The sequence below is a fragment of the Miniopterus natalensis genome, chromosome 1 (assembly GCF_054644295.1).
Source record: "Miniopterus natalensis isolate mMinNat1 chromosome 1, mMinNat1.hap1, whole genome shotgun sequence".
In the NCBI taxonomy this organism is placed as follows: Eukaryota; Metazoa; Chordata; class Mammalia; order Chiroptera; family Miniopteridae; genus Miniopterus; species Miniopterus natalensis.
In genome coordinates, this window is record NC_142081.1 from 41,393,582 (window position 1) to 41,416,339 (window position 22,758).

At 47.6% G+C, this 22,758-nt stretch overlaps 1 protein-coding gene across 2 annotated transcripts; it reads left to right on the forward strand.

Moving 5' to 3' along the window:
* The first annotated feature begins 3,702 nt into the window (after positions 1–3,702).
* Positions 3,703–17,237, forward strand: UBAP1L (ubiquitin associated protein 1 like). 2 transcript variants are annotated; one of them, XM_087814438.1, is made up of 5 exons: positions 3,703–3,822; positions 8,375–8,923; positions 11,006–11,212; positions 15,163–15,264; positions 16,171–17,237. In XM_087814438.1, the coding sequence occupies exons 1-5, from the start codon at positions 3,703–3,705 to the stop codon at positions 16,303–16,305; spliced, it is 1,113 nt and encodes a 370-aa protein (XP_087670564.1). In that variant the 3' UTR covers positions 16,306–17,237. The 2 variants fall into 2 exon arrangements, with proteins under 2 accessions (XP_087670564.1, XP_087670569.1); XM_087814443.1 differs by having other exon boundaries at positions 8,378–8,923.
* The last annotated feature ends 5,521 nt before the right edge of the window (positions 17,238–22,758 follow it).

The following is a 22,758-nucleotide window of genomic DNA, read 5'->3' on the forward strand; positions in this document are numbered from 1 at the left end:
TCAAAATTCTAATGGTAGCCAAAAACGTGAAGGATAAATCTGAGAATGCCAAAATTTGCCAACTTTCCTGTGTTCCCTACAACCCCCTGTACCTCGGAGTCCCTTATAAGAACAGGGTGATGGGCAAATAACTTACTGATCACACTGGGACCTGTCTGACCCTGGAGCAGAGAGAGCAGCTCCAGTGTGCTGGGAGACAGTCTTCTGAGTGGTACAGATAGAAAGACACTGACAACAGTGAGATTACAGTGGAGATGAGGGAATTAAGGGATTTGCCCGCCTGGCCTCATTTGACCTCTCTGCGCTCAGATTACCTACTCTCCAGCTTCACCTGGTGCTCTCATGTGGGGATGGGGATGGCCCCAGTGACGCCGAGCAGCAGGGCTCTGCACCATCCTGGTAGGGATGACAAATTGTATTAAGCCAGAGGTACTCCCTGGTAAACCCTGATTGTTTGCAAAATGCCAGACCGTGGTCAGGAGTCTAGATTAAAGTATATATTATAGGCCGTCATGAGCTTGAATTCTTATGAATGAGTATTGTTTTGTTTTTTTAAGAAAACAGAATTTTTTTTAATGTTGTTTAAAATATGTAAAAATTAAATCCATGGCTATTGTGATGATTAAACTAACAGATACTGTACTTGATTTTAGCCAAAAGGCCCAGAAACTATGTGTGAATGAGTTTTTAATTCTTAGATTTCAGCATCAGTAGATACTGTTGACTCATAATATGAATTGACTTGCTCACCAACAGGGCACGAGAGTTCCAGATGTTTCCTCACCCTCATCACTTGATATTGTCAGGCTTTGAAAATTTTAGCTGTTCGTGCATGTAGTGATATCTCATTGTTTTATTTTGCATTTCCCTGATGGCTAATGAGGTTAAGCAATTTATATGTTTATTGGCTATTTGGATAGCCTCTTTTGTGAAATGCCCATTAAATTTTCTTGCCTATTTTTGTATTGGGCTTTTTTCTTATTGATTTGTAGAAGTTCTTGGTATGTATTGAATATGAGTCCTTAGTCCCATACATATGCTGCAAATATCTTCTCCCACTCTTTGATTTTTTTAAAAAACTCTCTAATGAATGTAAGTTCTTAACTTTAATGTAACCCAATTTATTAGTATTTTCCTTTATAGTTAACCTTTTTTTGTAATCTGTTTTAAAAATGTTTGCCTATTCTAAGGCCATGAATATATTCTCTAATTTTATCTTCAAGCTTTACCTTTTTACTTTTACATTTAGATCTATAGTCTACCTAGAATTGATTTTTGTGTATGATGTAAGGTAAGGTCAAGATTTTTATTTTCTGGGTGGATACCTAATTTATCCAGAACCATTTATTGAAAAGACTTTCATTTTCCTACTGCTCCGCAGGGTCATAAACCAAGGACTGATCTATGTATGTGTGGATCTGTCTCTGGACTTTCTTTTCTGTTCTGTTGGTCCCTTCATAAGTCCTCATGTCAATACCACACTGTCTTAAATTCCTGTAACTTCAAAGTAAGTCTTGATATCAAAAAGTATAAATCTTCCAACCGTGTTGCTTCTTCAAGACTGTCTTGACTTTCCTTGGCCCTTTACATTTCATTTAAATTTTAGAATTAGTTTGTCAACTTACACCAAAAAATGTGATGGGATTTTGATATGTGGGATCTGGAAATCAATTCAAGAAGAATTGATATCTTTATAATATTGAGTCTTGCAATCATGGCCATGGTATGTTCCTCCATTTATTCTAATAGTTTATAGTTCTGTGTAGAGATCATATACATCAGGTTTTACATTGATCCCTAGGTAGCTGATGCTAATATCAATGGTATCTTTTATTTTTTTAATCCTCACTGTAGGATATTGTTTCCATTGCTTTTCAGAGAGAGTGGAAGGGAGAGAGAGAGAAAAACGTTGGTGTGAGAGAGATACATTGATCGTTTGCCTCCCACACAAGCTTCAACTGGTGCTGGGGGTTAACCTGCAACTGAGGTACGTGCCCTTGACTGGAATCAAACCCGAGACCCTTCAGTCCACAGGCCAACGCACTAACCACTGAGCCAAACCAGCCAGAGCTCAATGGTATCTATCTATCTATCTATCTATCTATCTATCTATCTATCTATCTATCTATCTATCTATCTATCTATCTATCTATCTATCATCTATCTCTATCATCTACCTATCTATCTATCTATCTATCTATCTATCTATCTATCTATCTATCTATCTATCTATCTATCTATCTATCTAACTATCTATCATCTATCTATCTATCTATCTATCATCTATCTATCTATCATCTTTCATCTATCTATTTATTTAAAATATGTATATCTTTATTGATTTCAGAGAGAAGAAGGGAGAGGGAGAGAGAGATAGAAACATCAGTGATGAGAGAGTCATTGATCGGCTGCCTCCTGCATGCCCCCGACTGAGGATCGAGCCCGCAACCTGGGCCTGTGCCCTGACCGGGAATCGAACCCCAATCGCCTGGATCCTAGGTCAGTGCTCAGCTACTGAGCCATGCCCGGCAGGGCTCAATGGTATCTTTTTAAAATTTCAAACTCTAATGACATTTTTAAAAGATAACATTTATATGATTTTTTTGTTTGTGTATAGAAATATAATTGATTCTTATATATCGATTATGTATCCAATACCTTCATAAATTGTTTTGGATTTTCTACATATAATTATATCATCTATAAATAATAGTAGCTTTATTTCTTTCTTTCCAACCGTCATACTTTTATTTTTTCCTTATCTTCTTGCACAGCCTCGTACCTCAGTGCAGTGTCGAACAGAGGAGATGATGGGACGTCCTTGTGTTATCATTTCCAATCTTGGGGATATCTTTCAGTATTTTACTATTAAGTAGGATGTTTGCTTTAGATATTTTGGAGATATTCTTTATTAGGTTAAGGAAATTCTTTTCTATTCCTAAGTTGCTAACAGGGTTTGTTGTTTCTTAAAATCATGAAAATGTATTGATTTTATCAAGCACTTTTTCTGTACCTTTGGAGAGAGATAATTATATAATTTAAAATTTTTATTCTATGGATGTTTATCTTTATTCCCATTGATTGATTTTGGAATGTTAAACCAACCTCTTAGTCCTGAAATAAACTCAACTTGGGAGCATTTTTCTATCCATAATTATTTGTGTTAAGGTTTTTTCATGTATGTTCATGAGAGATCGGCCTCTAATTTTCTTGTCAAGTTGGTATCAAGGTGATGCCGGACGAGTTAGGAAGTATTCCTTCTTCTTTTGTGGAAGCGTTTTTGTAACTTGATATTTCTCCCTTAAACGTTTGTGTGAAAATTCTTTTTTGTTAATTTTAATCCTCTGCTTTTGATGTTTATTAGGTTTACAAAAACTGCACACTTTTGGGGGGGTGAAAACTCTTTTGAGACAAGACTTTAGAATGAGAGCTGGAGACCACGTTTTGGGAAACAATGGCCTGGAGTAAGACCTAAACATGAAATGGTCAGTTCCTGTCCATTTGAATGCTCTTCTTTTTACCCATTTCCTCCCTTTCAGCACTGGCCACTTTACCTTTTCCTTCTTGGCTGTATGGGACTCAGCTAAGTCACCACACAGGAGAGCACTGCGATCGTCTGAGGCCTGAGCCTGGTCCTCAGGACTACATTCTCTTCCTGCCACCAGGCAGCCTGCTCAGCTATCACCACACTCCTCTGACACAATGAATGCCCTAGATGGTGTCCCTTTCAAAGTCCCCAAGGGCTTTGTGATAGGCACAGAGCTTCTCCCTGGGCCAGAACTCAGTGTCCCAGCCTGCAGGGAGCTTCTGCTGGGTTCTATGGTAAGTGTATCTCTCTGTCTGTCTATCTCCTAGTCCTTGGGTCTGTGGGTCTGACACTGAGCCTCATGGGACCTTGTTCCTTGACTTTAAAGGGCAGCTAGGCCTGCCCTGGTATATTCCAGGGAGTTTGGAAATAACCCAAGAGGAAAAGGTATTTCATGAGGAAGGCTGGTTGCCTGGTGATGGGGATTATTGAGTCTTATTTTAGTCTTAGGGTAACCTGAAGTTCGCCTGTATAAAGTAACTGAGGGTCATTGCACGGATGTTCCAGTTCCTCTCTTCTCAGGCACCTGCTGCCATGTCTAAAATTCCACAGTTAGAATCATTCCTTTGGGTTAAGACACGAGTTCCAGAATCCTCTGTTAAAATGCAGTTACCTGGGACACATTAGAAAGGATGACTATTCCCAATGTCTGCCCTCGAGGCACCCTTAAAGCACCCCTTGTCCCATGGCTCACGCACTGGGATATGCACCCAGTATACCTGGTCATGTCACATGTGGCCTCAGGATAAACATGATTATTTAACTTCCGGGAGAATCAAGATTACTTAAAGATTTAGGGGGAGCCTACTGCATCTAAATTATAACACAGATGTCATGGGGTAGAATGCAAAGTTCACGTGAATTCTTTAAAAATGAAAGAATAAGTTTGCAAAGAACTATGGAGCTGGCGTGGGGCCTCGTGGGACTGAGTCCTGAGACTCCTGCGTGCACTGTCTGCAGGGTGCTTCCTGGGAAAGTCTGAGGAACTAGATCAGCTCTCACTCATTTTGAACATGAGGAACCTGAGGTCGAAAAGAAAGGAAATGATTTGTCCAAAGTTAGTGGCAAGACTAAAACCCAGGTCTTGACTCCAAATCATTTTGTATTAGCAAAGAGCAGGATTGGAACATGAGAGACAACAGACAGGTGATGTTTGAAGGCAGAAAAGGGTTGCGGGAAATCACGAGCAGAGCGCACAGCCCAGGGAAGGAGAGCCCTGGGGAGAGTCGGGCAAGGGGCTTGAGTGGCCTGGGGCACAGGAGCAGGAGGTGTGGTGCAGCTTTGCTTCATCTGCAGACCCTGGTGTTGCACTGAGGCTCCTCAGGACAGAGGCTTCCAGAGTTGAAATAAGCTTTGTAAAGCCCAGAGGACTTTCTGTGGGGCAGGCGCTCCTGCTTTCCCCAGGCAGCCTGTGCTGTGGGCACTTGCTCTGGCAGTAGAGCCTGTATTTTTGAGAAGAGGAACTTGCTTTACTGAGCTCCAGTGGAGGTAGATTATCACAGTTTTTCTTTCCCTGCTGAGCTAAAGCCAAGCTGGGAAGAGGCTATTTTTTTCCTAGTAGCAGAAACAGGCACCCTTCTGCCAAGTCCATGTCTAATGTCTTATCCAAATGCTGACCTGGCTTTGCCTCCTGCTTTCAGGGTGTGCACCTCCAATCCCTTGAGCCTGTTTCCCTTCCTGAGCCTCCATTTCTTTTAATGTTGGGCCACACTAACAAATAGAGAAGCGTGAGACTCCAGGTGTGATTTACAGCCTCCCCTGATCAGTCCTTCGAGTTCAATGTTAAGAACTTGAAATGCATTTTCCCATAATAGCGATGTTATACGTGGTGGTTAGATTACAAAACAAACCTGTAGTGGCCTAAAGGGAAAAGTAATAACAGCTACCAGTTATTGAGCACTTGCTACGCACCAGGCCCATGCTAGGTGCTCATTACATGTTCACTCTTCTCTCTCACTTTCACGACCCTTTTAGCAGCTGGGTGTTCCTACCCCCTTGGCACAGGAAATCAAAGCTCCCACCGCCTGATCCACAGGGTCTCATGGCTTGTGAGTGATATAGCCAGGATTCCAACAGGAGTCTGTCCGATCTCAGAGCCCATGGCCACCCCTTCACCCTGTTCCTTCCCAAGGATCCTTCCTTGCATACTTAAAGCCTCTTCAAGTCTCTTTTGTGTTTCCTAGTATAATTGCTTGAGTTTTTATAGACATTAGGGAAAGGAGAGAATGGGCATGACTCTGTTTCAGTAACACTTTGTTTACAAAAACAAGATGGGGGGGGTCAGTTTGGCCTCCAGGCAGTTTGCCTACCCTGCCACTGATACCTTCCCATCTGCCCTGTTCCCCACCTCTACCCTGTCACTGATGATCTCTGTAACTCATTTACATAAACTTCTAGACTAGCGATTCTTATGTGTGTATATACAAGCAAATACAGCTATTTTCTCTTTTTTATACCAAAGGTAGCATTTTATATACACTGTTCCTCACTTTTTCACTTACTATATTTTAAGATCTTCCATATCTGTGCATAGAAAGCTTCAGTTTTGTTTTTCGCTGAAGTCTTGCACTATATGGATACATCACACTTTATCAACCGAGTCCCCTCTTGATGGACACTTAGGTTCTTCTCAGTCTTTTTCCATTACAAACAGTGCTGCAGGAAATGAGTATGTGCAAATGTCCTTTTGAATTTGCTTAAGTTGCTCTCTATAGGGCTTATACTGATTTACATCCCAATCTGCACACTACAAGAGGCCTGTACCTCCCACACTCCCCAACAGAGTGTCATCAGACTTTGGGTCTTTGCTAAGGGGTAGGCGAATGGTATCACGGTGTAGTTTTATTTTGCCTTCTCTTGTTATGAGTGAGGTTGAGCAGCTTTTCCTGTGTTTAAGAGCCACCTGTATTTCCTTTCCTGTGGACTATCCATATTATGTGTTGTCCATTTTCCTGCTGGGCTGTGGGTCTTACTATTTCTAGGCACTCCCTGTATTAGTCAAGTTAGTCCTTTGTGGTGTGAGTGCTATTCCCCTCCCCCCCATTTGTCATCTGTCTTTGACCTTGTTCATGACACTTGCCATGCAGATTTTGGACATGTGCCTGTGTGCACTTTGACGGCTTCTGGATTTCGATTCAGAGTTAGAAAGGCTTTCCCCACTTGAGGTTATAAAGGATTTCTGTCCTGTTTTCTCCTAGTACTTTTATGGTTTCATACATATTTGAATCTTTGATCCTTTTGGAATTTATCCTTGTGTATATAACGTGAGAATGGATCCAACTTTATTTTCTTCCAGATAGCTAACACCGGTTATTGACTAGTTCCTCTTTTTCTCATTGCTTAAGATGCCATCTTTATTATTTACTAAAGCCCCCTCAACACCAAGGTCTGTTTCTGGACTTTCTATTCTCTACCTTTAATCTACCTGTGCCAGTACCATAGTTTTAATCATGGGTGTTATATAATATAATAAAACAGCTGGCGGGGCCATTCTATTTATCTTTTTGTCCCCAGAGTTTTTCTGGCTATTATTATTTGTTTTTCATATGAACTTTAGAGTCATCTTGCTTAGTTCCATAAATCACAAGTGTTGGTATTTTTATTGGGTCTTTGTTTCATTTTATCTCCTAAGTCCTGCTGGCTGTCTCTTTATCTTAGTCTCTCTCTCAAGTCGGCTCATCAGTTCTGAAGTTGTCTTTTGCTCTTCTGTTTTTCACAACTCTTCTATTTTGCTCCAATCTCTTTTTCTAACCATGTATTCTGCACACACTTGCAAATGTCCTCTCTGTGCCAGGCCTGCCCTGGGCCCTGAGGACACAGAGAGGAACAAGACACAGTCCTTGACCCCAGACAGGGAGTCACACTGGACCAGCTAAACGATGCTCCTCTCCCTCTGGGTCATCTCAGAGGTGGGAGGGGGCAGTGCCTGTGATCTAAGTGTGTCTGTCTTTCTGTCTCCCCTTTCCCTCACACACAGCACTTCCCCCAGCCTCTCTCTTCCTTAACTGGCCATCTTAGGGCATTGAAATTGCCTTTAAATTTTTTTTTTATATTTTTAATGGCATTTTATATTCCTTGTTCTTAATCTTAAAGGTAGGCAACAGGAATATTTTATTTTTGCCTCATTTATAAACTCTCAAGTTAGATTATTTATGCGGACTCCAGATTTTAGGTGGCCTGATATGTAGTGGATAAAGCCCTTACAGTCAGATGGACAGAGAAATCCCAGTTTAGCCGCTCACCTCCAATCTGAGCCTCATTTTCATAATCTGGGCACAGAAATAACAGTAAAACCTACTAAGTAAGGCTCAACAAAGATTAGCACATTTTACGTTTCCTGGTCCCAAATCAACCTCAGCTGGCAGCCAGGAGCATGGGGGCAGGTATTACCCACTTGGAGGTTTAAGTGCCTGGGCGGCAGCCAAGGCCAACCGCCTACCGGCAAAGGGTGCTGGGCTCGAGTGAAAGCGCCTTTGCTAACAACAAGTTTTATTGGAGCAAGTTTTCGAGCTGCTACTGTTCAATTACATACTAAATGGCAAAGGGACCCGCGTGTTAGATTTCACTACATTTCATCCTGTGCTTCATGCAGAGTTCACCTTTAAATTGCTATTGATATCCGCCTGCCCAAAGCCCAAAGCTCGCTGAAACGGGGGGGGCGGGGGGGGGGGTGGCTGCGCGCAGAGTGGGCACCTGTGCAGGGCTGGCGAGTCTTTGCCGGGACAGGGCCCCCCGAGACCAGGGGTGGGGGTGTGCCCTGGAGCCGAGCCTCACGCGGCCTTCTCTCAGCAGCATGACTTCAGCCTGGAGAGAAGGACCCTCTTCTGGGTGGAGGCTGCCGCCCGGGGACCCCGCCAGTTCCAGGGCGATGCCCCCGGGACAGCGTCAGCCCCTCCAGCCTGGCTCTTGCTGCTCAGCCCAGAGGGCGGGCTAGTGCCCGCGCCCGCGGCAGCCGAAGGGCCTCAGGCTGGGCCCCAGGGGCAGCCGGAGGAAGAGGAGGAAGGAGCCACCCCTGCCGGCGAGGAAAAGCCGGGTCCTTGCAGCCCCCCGCCCCGCGCCCCCGCGAGCCCCAGCCCGGGCCATCTGCGGGGCTCGCTGGCCGTGCTGCGCGGCGTGAGGTCCGAGCTGGCGGGGGCGCGGCGGCGGCTCTCCGAGGGCAGGGTGGCCGCCCGCCCCCGCGCCCTCCTGCAGCGCCTCGGCCCCCGGGCGCGGAGTCTGTGCCCCAGCCCCGAGCCGAAGGGTCCCGCGCCCCCGCCGCCCGGCTCCCCCGCGCCGCCCCCGCGGCCCTCCACGGCCGGCGCCGCGTCCCCGCTGCGGAGCCACAAGCCCACGGTCACGGTAAGGAACTCGCCGCCTCCACCAAGGCCACAGATCAGCAGCAAGACCCCCATAGTCTGGGTTCCCTGCTTAGAGCCCCCTTCGCTGTTTCCCACGGTGCCCGCTTTGCCTCCGCTAGGGCGCGTGGCGTAACTGGAGCTGCCCGGTCCCTGTTTGTCTCTCTCCCAGCGGAGCGCGCGTTCTTCTAGGGCAGAGGTTGAGTCGCATTTGTTTTTGTTCCCAGAGCACCCAGCCGCATATTTGGCCCATAGGGGGTGCTCAGTGAATGTCTGTTGAATTAATCGATGCGACCCAAACCTAGGGCTTACTGTGGGCAGGGCTTGCTGTGGGCCGCTGAAGGCTCAAAGAGTAGTCACTGTCCGTTCATTCCTGCCGGACACTGCGCGGGAAGAGACAGAAGGTCAAAACACTGAATGAGGAGAGTTGCCCAAGGGGGTATGGGGCCAAGGCAGGCCACATAGGGAGCGGGGGATGGGGCGTTGAGAGAGGGGAATGTTGTTACCGGCTGGGAGGGCTTCGGATCAGAGGACTGTTCCCAGAAGAAGGGGGGCAGGAATGAACTTACCATGAAACCAATGAAGCTTAAGCCTCGGCCCCTGACTTTGCTCCTTCCAAAGCTTTGTATTTATATTTATAATATAAATGTCTTTTTTTTTTTCTTTAAGAGGTCCAAATTGTATAAGCATCAAACTCCATGCAATCTGCATCCTGAGCAGATGGGGTGTGTCGGGATTAGTAGCAGGTGGTCGCAATAGGGCACAGCTTTCTGCTCCCCCCCCCCCCCCAGCAGCCCCACAGTCAAGCCAGTAGATGCAAACAAATAAGGCCAACATGAAATTAAATTGAAGAGAGACTCGAGGTCTGGCTTTTCCACTCACTGGTGTGTGACCTTATGCAAGTCACTGAAGTGCTCTGAGCTGTCCCTTCTCCGTTTGTAAAGAGGGCCAGCAACCATTCCCACAGCTGATGAAGCAAACATAGAGGAGAGGCTCTGTGAGCTGGACTGGCCATGCCCACATCAAGGACCAGATGGTGATGCCAGGATGGCTCTTCCCTGATCCAGATTAAATTTAACTCTAGCAACAACCGTGTGTGTGTGTGTGTGTGTGTGTGTGTGTGTTGGGGGTGGGAAGTGGGGCAGATGTTCTGTAGAGAAGGAAATTGAGGCAGACAGCAGCTAAGAATCTTTTTCAGTGTCACAAGTGTAGACTCAGAGCCTAAGATTTGGATGTTTTCCACTCTGGGAGTAAAGGGCAGACCCAAGGGTGAGGTCATGGCAGAGAAACCCCGGAGCAGATGGGGATGGGTGGGGAATTCATATGTGACACACACACACTCTGCACCAGGACCCAGGGCAGCAGCTGGGCTTTCCTTGGGGAGGAGGGGACAAGGAGGTGTATTCAGTGCTCGCAGATAGGTACTTCTTCATGGGGGAAGGGTTAGGGATGATGCTGGCCAGACAGTGGAAAGGTCTTGAGGCCACCCATCTTAGCCCAGGGTCTGTGTGGGTCTCCCCCGCACCATAGCTGTATCCACTCTGTACCCCTCTCTGTGCCCTGCCAAGCCTCAGCCCAGCCAACTTCAAGAATGAGGGTCTGGCTGGGAGGATCCCCCTAAAGTGTGGGGTAAAGAACCCTAGATTTGATTCTGAGTAGGGTTCAGGTCCCAAATATGTGTTGCTTACCAGCTCAATAACTTCTCTGAACCTTGATTTCAATATCTGTAAAATGGTATAATAGGATAGATCTATCCTATTTCTCTTGCAGGGTTGTTTTAAGCTATAAATGAAATAATATCATGTACTGTCAGTTTCTGTATGCCAGGTCCTTGGCTAATTACTTTTCTCCTTGTAACAACCCTTGAAGTATCTGGCATGATTGCCTGGTATGATTTACACATGAGTAAACTGAGTAAACAGCAGAGATCTGGCGTTTGAACCGGAGCAGGACTCCAAGCCCTTCACAGCATTCGCCTTGACACTCTGCATAGAAGGTGCCATGCAAAGGCACCTTTAAGCATGCCCTGCCCAGCCAGATATTGCTTCCAGTGATAAGTGACACATCCAGCTTGTCTGTATTTCAGTCCCTCGGCCCATACACCTGCCTGCCAACTCTTGGGCGGGAGCCCCAGCCTCTCCTCGCCCGCAGATCACATCCTGATTCTGCTGACCTGCTATCCGCCCTTAGCCAGGAGGAGCAAGACCTCATCGGGCCAGTGGTCTCCCTGGGGTATCCCCTGCACAGGGCCATCGTGGCTCTGCAGAAGACGGGGCGTCAGAGCCTGAGCCAGGTGAGTGATCATCCAGAGCTGGGGGCCTGTGGAGCTGGAACCAGGTGGGTGGCCATGTGGTTTGATTTTTAACTTGAAGTTTTGTTTCCTTCTCTTTAGAGGCACAATCTCAGCCTGGCATTAATTATTGGGGCTTATGAGCAAGTTTCTGGACCCTAATGCTACTTTCTCCATAGGAGTTTATTAGGAATCCCCATGCCCACTTGGGGAGTCTTGATATACTGCTCCTCTCCTGGTCTCTGCTCCAAATGCAGGGGCTGGAACTTTAGGCATCCAAGAATCTCAACAGAGCTGCCCAGTAGAACTCTGCAATGAGAGAGATGTTTTATACCCATTGTCCAATACAGTATCCACTAGCCATACATGGTTTCTTGAAATGTGGCTAGTGTGACTGAGAATTTTATTTAATTTTAATTAATTAAAATAGTGTCATGTGGCTACTGGATACCATCCCGGATGGTGCAGCTTTAACCACTTCCTTCAACAAATGGTTTACCCATACCCATCTCTCTTTCCATCCCCCCATCCATCCATCTAGTCAACAGTATTTATTGGGCGTTTCCCGGATCTTTAGCTGCAGCTAGGAGGTATGGGGGAAACCAGGGCACATAAAAACGACCGTTGTAGGTTGGATTCCCCAGGAAGCAGACTCAGATGGAGTTATTAAGGAGGCTTTTGGGAACAATAGCTGGAGAAAGGAGTGGACAGAAGCAGGAGTGGGTAGATGGAGAAGTTGAACTTTGTAGACCCAACGACAGTCAGCCAACGCCACAGCTCTAGGGCGTAAATGGCCCTTCAGAGTCATCCTAAGTGGGGCTGAGATGGTCGGAGCTTTATATCCCTTCACCAGTCAGTCATTAGTGGTGTTAATATTTAGTAAACACCTTCTTTGTGCCAGGCCCTCAATCTGAGAGTATACAATTAGGTCTCCTCAATTCTGCAAGGTTGCTATTACTGTCCCATTTTGCAAATGAGGAAACTAAGGCTGGTTTAACTCTGAATCTTTGTTGCACAGTGCTTTTCTCTCATTTTCTGTGTGAGAACTTTCCAGGGTAGCACCTCAGGCTCACCTGAGGTTTAAGAATAGATCTAAAGTTGCCCCCACTGCCCTAGCTGGTTTGGCTCAGTGGTTAGAGCATTGGCCCATGGACTGAAGGGTCTCAAGTTCAATTCCTGTCAAGGGCAGGTACCTCAGTTGCAGGCTCAATCCCTCAGGGTGCATGCGGGAGGCAACCAATTGATGTGTCTCTCACATCAATGTTTCTCTTCTCTCTCTCTGAAAAGCAATGGAAAAAATATCCTTGGGTGAGGGTTAAGAATAAATAAATAAAGTGGCCCCCACCTTCAGTTGCCACTGAAAGCCAGGACTGTGCCTGAGAAGCTACCCAGAGGATTGTGAGGAACCAGGCCCACAGAGGAGGCTCTGCCATAAACCCCACCCTCCCAGCCTCTAGGACCTGTGACAAGGCTGAGGTCTCAGGCCATCTCTGTGGAGATCTAAAGACTAGCTGGAGCCAAGCAGAGGCACTGGCCTCCCTGTGGGTGGGCTGGAAGAATCTCACTGCATCTGGAACATTGTGTTTCCAGACACATACCACTTGCCTGGCCCGCGGATCTCTGGATGGCCTCCTTCCCCGGTGGGCAGTCAGGGGCTAGGCCCTGAGGGGTGGGCCTGAAGGGCCATTGGGTGACTTCATCTGTCCTCCCCCACCAAGTTAATATTTCCCTCTATTCTGTGAAGTTCCACCATTAACCAAGAAACTCCTTTGCGTTCAGTTTCCTTCTCCCCTTGAAAGATAAACACTACAGTAAATCCTTTATGGCCAGAGATGGTCCACGAGGGAGGGCACCAGGTGATCTTCATGTAGAAGAACCAGGGAGAACGGAGGAGACACAAAGATAAGCTTTGTCCATCACTCCTTCCTCCACAAGGATCAAAGTGCCCACTGACTGCCTTCAGGACACATGGGTGGCACATGCGAGGGCCCATAGACCAGGCCCAGGCTTGCAGTGAGACTCCAGGCACATTGAGGCCCCTCTTTGAGCCTCACTTACCTATTCACAGAATGGAGGGGGAATAGGTGCTTATAATCAATGACTTCTGGAGGCCCCATCCTGGGGTTTGAGGCAAGCCTAGTGGCTTTTACAGTCCTCTGGGGCCCCAAACTGACAAAGCAGCAGAATCTTTACAAATGCAGATTCCCAGAACCTACCCTGGAGGGTCTCAGTCAGTGGATCTGGAGTGCCCCTGAGGGCCTGTCATTTGAAAGCTCTGTAGATGGTTCCGATATGCAGCCAGGCCTGGGGTTCTATGGTATTGATTGAGGTCAGCTGTCCCTTGAGTGAGTGGTCCTCAACCTTGGCTGCCCATTAGAATCCCCTGGAGCTCTATAACAATCCCAGTGCCCCCCAGACCAGCACGCCCAGACCAATTATACCAGAGACTCTGGAGGCAAGCGTCAGTAGTTTATAGGTAGTTTTAAATCTCCCAGGTAGCTGCAATCAGCACCAAGGCCAAGAGCCATTGCTGTGGATGAGCTAAGATGTGAAGGGAACATCCACCATCTGCCCTTGCCCCCTCTCCTGTTTTCACCTTCAGAAACCCTGTCTACTTTCAAGCTGGCTCAAGCCCCTCCTCTAGTAGTTGGCCCCGTGATGGACAAGGCATTGGTGCGAGGCAGGTGATCTAGGCCTAGTCATGGGACCCTGGGTAAGCTGCCTGTGTTGCTTGGACCTCAGTTTCCTCAAGTGTGGAAGGACAGCTTGGCTGGGTGGTTTTCAGATGTGCTCAGGGCAAGGACTAGGAGTCCTGGGGCAAGTGCTTGGACAGTTCAGAAGCTAAAACCATTCATCTGCATTAGCCATGCCTCTGCCCAGCTCTGAAGGTCTGCAGAAACCCGTGTTTCTTCTCCACTCATACCCACAGTTCTTATGGTCTGGCGCCTTCATTGGCTCTGACTCCCTATAAACCCTGCTTTGACTTGCCTGGGCTTCATGATTTCCTGGATCTGGTTTATCTCCCCCACTGAGCTGGGAGCTCCTTGAAGGTAGTTTTAAATTCACTTTATAAACACAGCATGTATTTATTGAGCTCCTTCTGCCTGCCATGCTGGGTGCTGGGACACAGTGGAAAACAAGACTGACACAACCCTTCCCTCGTGGAACAAAAAGTCAGTGGATGAGAAATATGAGGAAGACAGTAGAGCAGTTACAAAGTTGTATGTGATGTGGGAGCCCCAAGCACAGCACCTTGGAAACGGGCAGAGAGGGTCCCCAGGTAAGAGGACTGAGGCTGGCCTTGGTGAGGGAGTTGGATATAGGGAAACCTAGGGGGCCTGGGGGAGGAGCTGAGGTGACCGACAGGCAGGAGCAGGCCCCTGAGCTCTGCTTGGGAGGCAGCGCTTCATCCTGAGGGCAACAGCAGCCCCCGATGACTAGGCAGGAAGTGACCTGAACAGGTCCTCAGCCCTGTGAGACCCTCCTCTGCCCCTCCTCTTTCCAGCACTGATGCAGGCCTGTTGTGTAGGGGCGCTCATGAAGTCCTGGGTGGCAGAGACGTATGTGTCTAGGGATGGGGTGGGGAGCACATAGGTGTGGGTGACACCTTCACACAGGTAGGCGCTCACCAGGGAGGGTGAGCAGGCCGGGGCGGGGGTGGGTGAGACCCCTGTGTTTAAGTTCTGGGAACACCTTACTTAGCTCACCCTGACAGCCCCTTTCCCGGATTCCCGCCCACAAGTGTTACGGTGAGAACTTGCTGTCTCTAGAGGAGGCCTGCTCCTCTTCTATTGGCTTATGAGGTTTTGGGGGCCATGTGGTATGTGGTGGGGTGCCTAGTCAGCTGGCCTGAGCTCAGGCCTTAATGAGGTCCTTGGGGTGACTCCTCCACCCCACCTCTGCCTCTGCTACTCCTCCTATCACCCCTCCCTCTTTGCCCCTTTCTGGCCCAGTTTCTCAGCTACCTTAGCGCCTGTGACCGGCTGCTGCGGCAGGGCTACGAGGAGGGCCTGGTGGAGGAGGCCATGGAGATGTTCCAGTTCTCTGAGAGCCAGGTCAGCCGGGCCACCTGCCTGGGCCTCAGGAGAGGGAAGGATGGGGGGTACACATGAGCCTGGTGTGTAGGGCTGCAGGGTGCCAGAGCCAGCCTGGGGACCATAAGGAGAGAGCCTGCTTGTGTAGCCCTGGGGAGAAGGAGACGGCCCAGGGAGATGAAGCACAGAAGGTGAGGGGCCGAGGTGGGGAGGGAAACCAGATGCAAGGCTTTGTATTATTTGACTGAATCAGCACAAGTGTCATTGAATGCCCACTCTTTGTTAGACACCCAGATAGGAGCCCCAGGCAGCACAAAGGTGCTTGAACTCTCTGCTCAAGGAGTTTGCCGCCTGTCTGGAATCCTGAATACAGGCAGCTGTGGGCCCAGCATACATTCTCAGTGCCCGATGAGCATGACCTGTCCATGCCCAGCAGCTGGTCCAGGTTCGAGAGCAGCTCTTCACAGAGGCTGAGGGAGGGGGAGGGGTAGGAGGGGGAAGGATAGGAGGAGGGAGGGAGAAGCAGGGAGTTTAAAGCACTGAGGCCAGAGGAGGAAGGAGGGCGGAGGCTGTACCATGTGAAAGCTTGGCAGAGACCCCGAGCTGTGCATCCTCTGGGCACCAGTATTTAACTTCCCTCTTCCTGCCGCAGCACCCAAGCTCAGGCAGTTAGGATTGAGCCAAAGTGGGGGAGTAAAGCTGGACCAAGCCAGTGGCCAGGCTGGGGCCTCCCTCCTTGGCACAGGAAGAGAGATCCAAGCCCTTGTCACTCAGAGGTACAGGGGAAATGCAGGGGTCTCCCAGGATCAGGTTTACCTGGCCTGTGGGGGCCATAGCTTTCTGGGAGTAGATACAGAGGACCACAGGGAGGGGGCTCCCTGGGGTGGAGGCCAAGCCTCAGTGCCCTCTCCGCCTTCCCTTCCTCAGGCAGGGGAGTTCCTGCGCCTCTGGAAACAGTTCAGTGACATGGGCTTCCAGCAGGACCGGATCAAGGAGGTGCTACTGGTCCATGGCAACCGCCGTGAGCAAGCCCTGGAGGAGCTGGTGACCTGCGCCCAGTGACCACTGGAGCACTCTGCATCCCAGGCATCCCAGACCTGTGCTAAACCTGGCAATCCAATCTAACTGTAGACCACATAAGATTAACAAAGCGATACATACTCATTGTAAAAATGCAAACAATGCCAAGGGTGGGAGCAAATACCATCAGGGGGCAAAACTTCACCCATCTTAGCTTTTCAGCTAGACCCATTAGCAAGAGAAAAACAGTTTATTAATACATGCAGCACACATCACATGGGAGAAACCTCAGTGAAAAGTAACTCAAAGCAGCAGTTTAGAACTCTGGCTTACGTGGCATCGACAAAGCACATATTTGTAGAGAGAGAACAGGACAAAGGAAATCAGTTTTAGGCTTCCAAAAAATGACAAACTGTTGGAAGGTAAATATATGGGAGGGAACTCATGGAGTAAGGGTCATTTGCAGATTCCTCTGGCACATCTCTGGGAAGATAAGACTCTATCTCAAGAAAAGGAGAATTTGTATTCTGCGTTTAGACAGAAAAGGGAGAAGGGTAGGGAAAGCTTGTCCTGCATTTGCTGCTGCTTAATTGCCTCTGGCTCAAAATAATTTTTATGTCAAAGAGGCATATTTTGGGGTAACATTCTGGTTTCCTCAACACCCAAAGAATCAGCCAGAGGAGTCAAAGGTGGTACCTGTGGGGAGGGGCAGGTGGGAGAGCATGGACAAGGAGCTGTGTTTTCTCATACAAGCCCTGTAAAACTACCTTTATTTGACTCTAAACTGTGTGCATTAGTAACTTTGATTTTAAGAAAATTAAAACAAAACAAAAATAATGGCTTCTTTTGGTTCCTACAGGCTCCTGGTTTTATTGTCAAATGAATATCGAACTGTGGGTCCAAAGATCTAATTTCTGGTTTTGGTTCTACTGATGACTGACTCAAGGCTTCTTTGGGCCTCAGTTTCCCCCGGAAAAGTAGAAATTGGACCTGGCTGCTATTCATAAGAATCCCCTGGGGAGTTTGTTAAAGAGTCCCAGGCCCTACTCCTGGACCATCTGACTCAGAAAGTCCATCTTGGTAGCCCCTAGGGATCTGTTTTGTTTTTATAAGAAGCTCTCTGGGATTGTTTTTTTTTAATCTTTTTTTAAAAATTGTTGTTTGTTATTGTTGACCCCCTTCGCCCATTTCTCCCACCCTCCACTCCTTAGCCCCACCTCTGGCAACTGCTAATCTGTTATCTGTATCTGTGAGCTTGGTTTATTTATTTTTAGATTTCACATATGAAATCATATGGTATTTGTCTTTCTCTGATTTATTTCATTTAGCATGCTGCCTTTGAGGTCCATCCATGTTGTCACAAATGGCAAGATTTCATTCTTTTTTATAGCTGAATAATATTCCATTATACATATGTATTACAATTTCTTTATCCATTCATCTATTGATCTGTTGGCTATTGTACATAATGCTGCAATGACTTTGGGGGTGTATATATATTTTTGAGTTAGTATTTTCTTTCTTTGGGCAAATACCCAGGATTAAGATTGCTGGATCATATGGTAGTTCTATTTTTAATTTTTTGAGGAACCTCTGTACTGTTTTCCATAGTGGCTGCACCAATTTATATTACCACCAGCAGTGCACAAGGGTTCCCTTTTCTCCATGTTCTTGCCAACATTTCTTTCTTGTCTTTTTTTTAATCACCTGAGGATATTTTTTCCATTGCTTTTCAGGGTAGAAGGGAGGGAGAGAGAGAAACATCAACATGAGAGAGACACATAGATTCGTTGCCTCCCGCACGCACCCTGACCGGGGCTGGGGACCGAGCCTGCAACTGAGGTACGTGCCCTTGGCTGGAATCGAACTTAGGACCCTTCAGTCCTCGGGCTGACACTCTAACCACCGAGCGAAACCAGCCAGGGCTTATCTTTTTGAAACGAGCCATTAGAACAGGTGTGAGGTGATATTTCATTGTGATTTTGATTTGTGTCTCCCTGACCATTGATGTTAATTATCTTTTCATGTACCTTTTGGGCATCTATACGTCTTCTTTGGAAAACTGTCTATATAGATTTTCTGTTTATTTTTTAATCAGATTTTTTTTTTTTTTGCTATTGAGTTGAGTTCTTTATATATTTTGGATTTTAATCTCTTATTAGATATATGATTTGCAAATCTTTGCTCTCATTCCGTAGGTTGCCTTTTCATTTTATTGGTGATTTCCTTTGCTGTGTAGAAGCTTTTAGCTTGATTTAGTCACACTGGGTTTTTTGCCTTTGTTGCTTTTGCTTTCAGTTTCATATCCAAAATATCGCCAAGACCTATGTCAGGGAGCTTACTACATGTTCTACCTATGTTTTTTTCCTAGAAATTTTATGGTTTTGGGCCTTACATTTAAGTCTTTAATCCATTTGAGTTGATTTTTGTGTATGGTGTAAGATAGTAGTAGAGTTTCATTCTTTTGCATGTGGCTGCCAGTTTTCTCAACACCGTTTTTGAAGAGACTGTCCTTTTCCATCATATATTCTTGGCTCCTTGGTCATAAATTAATTGACCATATATATGGGTTGGTTTTGGGCTCTCTCTATTCTGTTCCATTGATCTATGTGTCTGTTTTTATGCCAGTATCTCTGGGGATTTTTATTCAATGTAATGGGCCCATGGCTAGTGGGTGTGACCCTCAGGGCCAGCTGATCTGGGCTCCCTCTGCTCTGACAATCTATGGTCCTATGTCAGTCTGCCCTCATTTGGGGGATGGGCTGGCTGGGAGCAGAGTTGTCTCCAATCACCACAGGCCTACCCTCTGGAGGTCCCCAGTGGTTGAGGGGACCAGTTTCTGGAGCTGCCTCGGACTCAGGCAAGCAGAGGTCAGAAGCCAAGACACCGGCGCCTCTGCCCTTCCCAGCTGGTCCTGTGCAAAGGTCTGCAGCAATTTCCACAGAATAAAAACTTCTCACCCCCTCCACTCAGCAAACAGGGCTGGACCTGGAGCTGAGGCCTGTAAAAAATCAAACAAAACCTTCCACATTTCTTATGGCTTCAACCCAGACACCTTGTTTGAACATGTAGGGAGGATCTCTGCAGACCCACATAGGCCTAAACAGCAACTTTGGGACTAGAACCCAGGTCTCCCAAGGCCCATCCAACCCCTGGTGCTTTCCACTGAGCCTTGATGCCTGCCAACTTGATTTGAGTAACTTGCAGCAATGTAAAACTATTTTGAGAAAATCAGCCAAATGTCCTAAAGTTGATTAAAAATAAAACTGTACTTGGAAAAGACAGTAAAATTCAAGTTCAATTTTAAGATGAAATGTTAAATCCAAAACTATTTATGTGTGGATTAAGGTAATCCGGCCTCAGTCTGCCACTTTATTAAGTCCTCATGATTTGTGATGACCAGTTGGCAGGCCCCTCACTCATGTCACATGTCCTTCCCCAATGTCACTCCTCTCATACTTCCTTTACCTGCCCCAAACCTCCCCATCCCTTGAAAACTATTGTTTGGTTAAAAAATGAGACATTGAAACATCATTGTTAATTTGAAATATTTTTAGGAGGTAGAATAGTGTGGTAGTTAAACATATGGATTCTGAAGTCAGACCTGGGCTGAAAATACAGTTCCATCATGAACTAGCTGTGTGACCTTTTGAAAGTCACATAACCTTTCTGTACCTTAGTTCCTTATCCATAGTATATGGATATTGAAACTTCGCAACTGGGATGATTAAACAGGATAGTGAACAGGTGGCTTGTGGCCTGGTATCTAGTAGCTACTTATTTATACATATTCATACTCTACCTTTTTCTACTACCTTTATTCTGATCATGCTCCTCATTGTTATGGTTAATAAATCACCAGCATTTACGATCAAACTCAGACAACCCGGGAGAACCTCTCCCCATCTCTGGCCAGAGGGTTTAAGAAGATGGCTAGAGCAGAGGATTCTGGGAGTACCACCTGGGCAAAGGACAATCTCTACAGCTAATGCTAAGGGTCAGATGGCTGCATTGGTGGTTCCTTGAAATAGCAGCAGATGACACACTCAGCTCCCTGAAGGGAGGTTCTAGACAAGATGACCCTTGGAGAAGAGGCCAGGAGAATGGTAGAGTCTGGGCACTAGGCAGTAAACCAGGGCCTGGCCCACGGATGCAGAATGAAGCAAGTTCTGCCTTGATTCTTGCTCTCACTTCTGTCCCCTTATGCTCTGTCTCCTCTTCTGTGTCCCCACTATGTTCCCTCAGAGGCCCAGTGCCAGCAGGTTGAAGAAGGCCTCCTGACTCTGATGGGGAAGTGGGTGAGTGTCTCATAAACTATTTCAGGCTGAAATCTCAAGTTTTGTGTGTGTTCCCTTCCCAGGGAAATGTGCACATTGCCCTCTGTCTAGTTGACCCTTCTGCCTCTTTGTTATAAGGACCTTTGCAATTACATTGGGCCCACCTGGATAATCCAGAATAATCTCCCAACGCAAAATCTTTAATCACATCTGCAAACTCCCTTTTACCATGTAAGGTAACATAATTCCGGCGATTAGAACATGAACATCTTTGGGGGACCGTTCTTCAGCCTACCGCAGAGGGGCAATGCTTAACCCAAAATAATATATGACTAATGGTGGAATTTCAGGCCGTCATCTGAGGGAATTTTGTTGTGTTTTGTTATACAAGGGACATTTCTATTTTGAAGCAGAATGACACTGGAGTAGGTCACACCCAGAAGTCAGGGTCTCAGGCAAGGCCGCACCCTCCCAGGCTCAAGCTGACACAGCTGCCTCCAATCCTGTCTCACCTCTACTAGGAGCCTCTGGGGCTCTTGCTTCAGCTTGCATCAACCTTCTGTAGCTGACAGCATTCTCCTGGTGCTGGAAGCAGGGCCAGTTGAGGGGCTGCCAGAGCCTTCCCTCAGCCCTGACCCTTCCACTCTGGAGGGGGGTGTACCCTCAGGTCACAGTTGGCTTCCCAGGACCAAGTGGAGAAGTCAGGAGCTTCCTCTTTCCAGACCCTCCCCCCCTTTCTGTCCCCTTCCTTCCCCACTTCCTCCCCGACCCTCTCCCCAGCCTGACCTCTAGCTGCCCTGTCCTGTCTTATCTGGTGATTAGAGAATTCCTTTGTCAGCCCCTGCAGGGAACACTGTTTGCTTTTTTTAAGAGAATTTAGGGAGAGGGCAACGCTTAACTCATGGATCGTGTGGCTCATAAATGATGGGGTTTTGGCCTAATAAAAACGGGCAAAGGGAAAGGGTAGCCCTCCCCGCTCTTCCTCTCGTCTGACCGCCCATGCTGTCTCTAGGTAAGACTCACCACCAAGAGATTTGAGTCTTTGGGGAGCTGTGAAAAGAGAGTTGGGGAAGGCTTCCAGAGCCCTTCCCTCAGCATAGGAACCTCCTGGTGTTCACCTCTCCTCACCCTCAGATCCTCAGGGTCAGGGCCTTGTTCCTAGATATGCTGGGGTCAGAGGAACACTTGGACAACCGGGACTCTCCCAGAAACTGGCTCTCTCTCATCTCTGCCTCCATCTCTATCTCACCCTCTCCCTCACACACACACTGTCCTCAAGGGGAGTGAAATCCCAGCCACAGGCATTATCGGGAGGAGTTTTAGAACATGCATGCGGTCATACTGGGGACAGGTGTGACCCTGAGTGGGGCAAGAACCAATCGCTCAGCTCTGCTCAAAGGCAGGGCCCACTCAATCGCCAGATCCTTTGCTAAGCCCCTACCGTGCGCTCAGCCCTGCACTGGTCCCTCTGAGAAGACGCTGCACCTGTGTTCCAGGTGCCACAGCCCAGTTGATGAGTCAAAACTGCCACTGAAGAACCATTAATTCTTCCCCCCAGCAAACCTGTATTGCTGGGTGGAAGGTGGGAAGAATGGGAGACGGCCTGTCCTGGGGTGGAGGGTTCCCAGTGCGAGTGAGCGTCGCTGCTGGCTGAGAGCAGGTCAGTACCTGTGCTGGTGGCGATGGCAGTGAAGGACAGCAGGATTTGGCCAGACAAGGGCCTGCGGAGGTGGTGCTTTGCCAACTTCTGCTGTGTAACTGCACCGTAGCCAGCACCCCTGCTGGCTCAATTCCCAGGCCAGCAATGGGGCACCCAACCCCACCCCACTTCCCCCTCTCCTGGCAGGTGGCCCTGCCTCCTGCCCACTCTCCTCCTGAACCTGTCCTTATAAGGCCACCCACTCAGGAGATGTGTGTTCCTTGTCCTCTGGGCAGTTGCCCACACAACGTCATATGCTGTTTTATTGCTCAAGATTTTTAACCTATGATTTTATTTTTTTGTCATTAAGAAAATGTTTACAGGCTTAGCAGAGACATTAACTGGGTGCCAGGTGAAGATGGAAGGATGGAAGCCAGGGACTGGGGAGCCAGGGAGCCAGGGCTTGGCTGAATCACAGATTCTGAATGCCCGCTCCCGCCGAACAATTCCGTGAACCTCAGCAGGCCCGTGCTGGGCACAGGAGGGGATGGCAGTGGGGAGGCCCTCGGGGACTCTACC

Excerpts from the sequence above, each read along its gene's own strand:
- UBAP1L (XM_087814438.1), top strand. The coding sequence starts at position 3,703 with ATGAATGCCCTAGATGGTGTCCCTTTCAAAGTCCCCAAGGGCTTTGTG. Across the intron at positions 3,823-8,374 it reads AGCTTCTGCTGGGTTCTATG|CAGCATGACTTCAGCCTGGA; the intron begins GTAAGTGTATCT and ends GCCTTCTCTCAG. Across the intron at positions 15,265-16,170 it reads TCCAGTTCTCTGAGAGCCAG|GCAGGGGAGTTCCTGCGCCT; the intron begins GTCAGCCGGGCC and ends TCCCTTCCTCAG.